A 4,900-nucleotide genomic window follows, 5' to 3' on the forward strand; every position below is an offset into this window, starting at 1 on the left:
TTACACCCGTTGCGGTTAGGGAGAAAAAGCACTCATTCTCCAATACTTTGAGGTTATGTCTTGACATCTTAAGAGTTAAAATGACCTAATGGTTTTACCAATGACTACCCATTTTACCACAAAAATAAGATCTTGTTAGTTGTAACGAAGGATAACTATAAACCTTAATACGATAAAACTTCCGGTTTTTTGCAAAGAAAAACTATATACAACAATCTGCCCATGTACCCCACCTTTGATATGAAGTCATAAAACATTAGGGCAGAAATAAAAAAGGGCACAAAATAAGAAAACCGATTTCATTTGTACTCACAAAAGTTTACCATGATCATGTTAGTTCAACCACCCGGGGTGTACCTTCTTCCAACAGACAGCCCAAAACCATCTACTCGTCACAGCTCCACCCAAAGTCATCACGCATACTGTCTTGAAGGTTGTAACTAAACCTCTGAAAAAAATGCCAATATTAGACCATAGATAGTTTATTCATGGTCAAGAAAAGTACAATTTAGCAAAACACGGAGAAACCTTAAATGAAATGAAAAAAAAAAACTAAACAAACCTTGTTTTTGTCAGATAGTACAGCATATGCCTCCCCGATTATCTTAAAAAGCTTGTCTGCGTCCTTATGAATGTTTGCAAAAATCTCTTTCCAAGCATCACCATCTAATCCACTCTCACTTCGTGCTAGAAACTTACCAGCCTGCATACAAAATAAACAAGTTAAAAAGAAACAAATTTGAAAAAAAAAATTAATTAAGCCAAAATTTAAAAATAAAAAACCTTGTCTGGATGATGTCTAAGTGCAGCTTTATGGTACGCTTTCTTAATTTCTGAACCAGATTCTGACCCTTTTAGTCCCCTATCATCGGATAATAAATGAGAATACAATTGTTAATAAAATAATGCAAACAAATAAATATAATGAAAACTTACAAGATGAGGTAGAGATCCATAGTCATTCCTTTTTTCATGTTTTGATTCACAGAAGAAAGCTGTCGACGAGCTACCGTTAAATCATCCTCGTATTTCCTCTCACTTTTCTTTTCAAGAAGCGTGATTAATCTCTTAAAATCAATGGCTGCATGCTCATAGTCCCTAATTTTCTCATGTAGTTTTGCTCTCCTAGAAATCGCCTGCATTAAAAAAAAAAGCAAATTAATGTGTATAACCTAAAAACAAAAAAAAATGTATATACCAAACCTTCATGTAATCTCCATCAAGAGCTATTGCAAGATTGCAATCTGCAATGGCATCAGTGACTTCACCCAAAGCTTGAAGAGCGGCTGCACGGTTGCATAAGCAGATAGCAGTGAAAGACTTTGTAACTATACTTTGCATTATAGCATTACTATAAAGCTTCACCGCTTCTTTATACTTCCCACCTTTAAAAGCTGCATTTCCTGCATTCTGAACCATTGCACAATATATGTACATCACATGAAAAATCACAAGTCAACTGAAAGTCTACAAAGTCAAAATTTTCAAATAGATAGGAAACCGAAACCACGTAATATAGCCTCACACCTTACAGTGAAGAAGTTCGCTGATAGTGGCAGATGAAGGAAAAGATGGCCCGTTATTTCTGCAATGTGGGACAGGAAAAATACAAAAATTGATCAAACTAGATTCTTTTCAGATACCAATATACCATATATATATAAAGGCACAGTACACGCGATGTGGCAGGTCAGAACACAGACACTACTATACTAGTAATCACGTAAGATGTGAAGTTTTTTCTTACTTAAAAAAAACAAAGCAATATTATAGTTAAATTTATGAGAATTAAATGTTTAAAAAGGGCGAAGGCCATTTAAAAATTGTTGGGGGAATTTGGTTTAAAAATCACCAACATGTATAAAAGGATTGTACCGTAATACCATATGTTTTAAAAGCCGTAAACACTTTAAGTGTATTGTGTGTGTGTGTGTGTGTGCACGTGTATATAAAAAGTGTATTGTGTCTAAAAGGTGTGAAAGGGATCCTAGGCCTTTGATGGAAACAAATCAATGGTTGAGATGGCTGGAAGGTGACGTGGACGTTTTAAAAGAGGATGGAGAGGCAAATAGGAAAAGCCGAGCATTGTTGATTTTTATCCACTTCCCCGTTTTTCTAAACGTTGATAACCTTTTTATGCGACAATTTATTTTAAAGATTGCACCATAAAATCAAGCATTTTTTAGCGATAATTTGAGTATACTATTGATATATCTTTTAAAAAAAATTTAAGCGTGCTTGAACTGGGTTTGTTCAACAGTGAGTCCAGATATTTACAACAGAGCGTCCATGTGTTTACAACAGAGAGTCCAAATTTCGCCCAGATTTTTTTATATTTAAACAATTGGACAGTTTTACTCTTCATCCTTCGTGCACGTGGCGACTCTTGGTGACTTATCATGCTCCTTAGACATTTAAGGCTTTTTAGCATATCCCACCCGATATATACACACTTATAAATACATAGATACATACATATATGTGTGTGTATGTGAGTGTGTGCATTATTATTACTTGGTTTCAGGAGGTGCCAGTTGCTCATATTTCTCAAGGGTGGAAAGGGCCAAGTCAAACTTAGCCATATGAAAGTATGACCTAGACATCAAGCTCAATCTCCAAAGCTTCAATGGTCGGATTTGATCCTGACCGGGCATGTGATTACTGTCATCAACGGAGGCACAATTCTTTTCAGCAGAGGTAAGTGTTTGCTCACACATTTTAATTACCTCTTCATACTTATGCAGCTGTTACATTACACACATGATAAAGCCGATGGTGAGAATAACAATATCTTAAAGTAGCATAACCTGACTAAATTGTGAAAGTAAATACCATTAAGAGAGCCTCCCCCTTCATTTCAAGTAGTTTCTCGGAATAGGGGCTTATTGACAAGGCCTCTTTAACAACCTCCAAAGCAGTAGTCGCTGACTCAACATTCTTTTGTTTCAAAAGCTCAGTCAACTTGTTGATAAAATTAACCACTTTCTGCAGCCAATAAAAAGAAAGTTAAGTAAGTCCTTATTCAACACATACAAATCTTAATGTATGCTAAAGTACTTTCAGTCGTGGTTAAAAATGGCATTACTGTCGATAAAAAAGTAAATGTTACCTCCGCATTTTGTAGACCATCAGATGCCTCAATAGTAAGCCTTCTATCCAAACAGACTACTCCAGAGTCCATACACTTTTTGTAGTTGTACATTGCACCATCAATGTCTCCAAGAACCAAATGGCAGCTAACAAACACAAATCATAAGTAAGATTTGTTGGATTAAAACAAGTCATATTTAAACCTATGTAAGCACAACAGCTGAATCAGTATCAATCTTACTTGGCAGCTGTTAAACAGACTTTCAGAAAGCCAGGATCTAACAGATTTGCCACTTTGCAGTCATCTAAAGCTTTCCTGATCTTTCCAACTGACATCCTTTTAGCAGCACGATTGCTGTAATACAACACAAGAGATTCTAGTTCTGCTGTTTTAGAAAATATATCTGCGCCTGTAACCAAAACAGAAGCTATAGCTTTTGCTGCTTTTTTCCATTTTTCTGCCTCCAATGCTTTCCTCCTCACATCAGAAATTGCAGTCTCATTTTCTTCTTCAAGCTCTTTAATTCTCTCACGCAACTCAGCCTCAGTCTCTGCATATTCGTTATTCAAAGACCACCACCTCATATGCATCTCCTCATCCTTATCTCTCAAATGCGATACCTCTATTTTGCTTTTGTCTAAATCCTCTTGAAGCCTTTTTATGTTCAGAACCATCTCTTCATTCTTAGTTTGACATAAGTTCAACTCAGTAGTAGCTTTGTTCAATCTGGTGCTCAAACTGTCGATTTCTTCAGCTCGCAGCTGCAGTTCTTTTTCTTTTTGTTGTATTTTTTCTAGTAACAGACTTTCGTCAACACTCTTTGAAGGTACCCCGTTAGAAAAAGCCTTAACTGATTCCAAATTTGTTGATATTTCATTTGATGAGTTAGTTGGATTTGTTTTACCCTTGTCTGTCTCGGAAATAAACTTTACAAACTCAATTTTTACGGAATCATTAACAGAAGCTTGATTCCCCCTGACACATGGCAACTTCTTTCAGAAAACTGATTCACAGTCTAATGCATATAGATTTAAGAGTAAAAGTGATATGCTTATGCTACCAATTAGTTAAAACCAAAATTTAGAAGAAATGAAGCATCAAAGATCTACAACACACAACAGAGCCCTCCAATTCCTACACTTACTTTGAACATTATGCAAAATTATCTACCTTTTATTCATACAACTCATAGTTTCCTTACATTTACGCAAAATTACCTACGCGGTTTGTTGTATCCTTATTACATTTAGGGTTGGTTAAAACTGAGTTTTGTGATTTATATGCGACATTAGATGAATCAAAATCTCCAAATCACAATTTAAGACCTTCAAAGTTCAAACACCTGTAAACAAACAGATGGTGTAACACAAATATGCAGAATTCTGAATATACATCCTTTTAGCTTAAGTTGAGAAAGTGATGACAATAACGAATCATAAACATATCACAAATGTTGCAATTCTGAATATACATTCTTTAAGTTAGGTTCAGAAACTAATCACAATCATAAACATAGCACAAATGTTATCAAATGAACAGATCTAATTACACAGTAACGCTACATAGAAATGAATTAATTAAAGCTGACCTCCGAAAATTATTATTATTCCTTGATGGAGGACCAGGAAACGGACAGTCACGAACAAAATGAGCAGGATCGCCGCACCGGAAACAACACCGTCCACCACCGCGACCACGGTTAACAGCAGCAGCAGGGGCATAAGAAGGTGGTTTGTGGTGACGAGAGTGTTCATCTGCATGATGATCGGGAAGTTGAGAAGTCGGAATATTTGTATAGAGTCTGGCCAT

At 35.9% G+C, this 4,900-nt stretch overlaps 1 protein-coding gene across 1 annotated transcript; it reads right to left on the bottom strand.

Annotated features, from left to right (window-relative positions):
• Positions 1 to 306: 306 nt before the first annotated feature.
• LOC143529823 (uncharacterized) lies at positions 307 to 4,900 on the bottom strand. The gene is made up of 11 exons (XM_077025527.1): positions 4,680 to 4,900; positions 3,332 to 4,066; positions 3,110 to 3,236; positions 2,833 to 2,985; positions 2,515 to 2,744; positions 1,528 to 1,585; positions 1,204 to 1,410; positions 937 to 1,136; positions 784 to 862; positions 563 to 703; positions 307 to 448 (listed from the first exon to the last, which is right to left on the bottom strand). Exons 1-11 carry the CDS (start codon positions 4,898 to 4,900, stop codon positions 386 to 388), a joined length of 2,214 nt encoding a protein of 737 aa, XP_076881642.1. The 3' UTR covers positions 307 to 385.

Source organism: Bidens hawaiensis, unplaced genomic scaffold (assembly GCF_021521415.1).
Source record: "Bidens hawaiensis isolate Kalapana, Puna unplaced genomic scaffold, B.hawaiensis_p1.1 tig00008759_1, whole genome shotgun sequence".
Taxonomy (NCBI): Eukaryota; Viridiplantae; Streptophyta; class Magnoliopsida; order Asterales; family Asteraceae; genus Bidens; species Bidens hawaiensis.

Coding starts and splice junctions, on each gene's coding strand:
- LOC143529823 (XM_077025527.1), bottom strand. CDS start 4,900: ATGGCCAGACTCTATACAAATATTCCGACTTCTCAACTTCCCGATCAT. Junction 3,237..3,331: donor GTCTGTTTAACAGCTGCCAA/GTAAGATTGATA, acceptor TGTGTTTGTTAG/CTGCCATTTGGTTCTTGGAG. Junction 1,411..1,527: donor GCGAACTTCTTCACTGTAAG/GTGTGAGGCTAT, acceptor GCAATGGTTCAG/AATGCAGGAAATGCAGCTTT.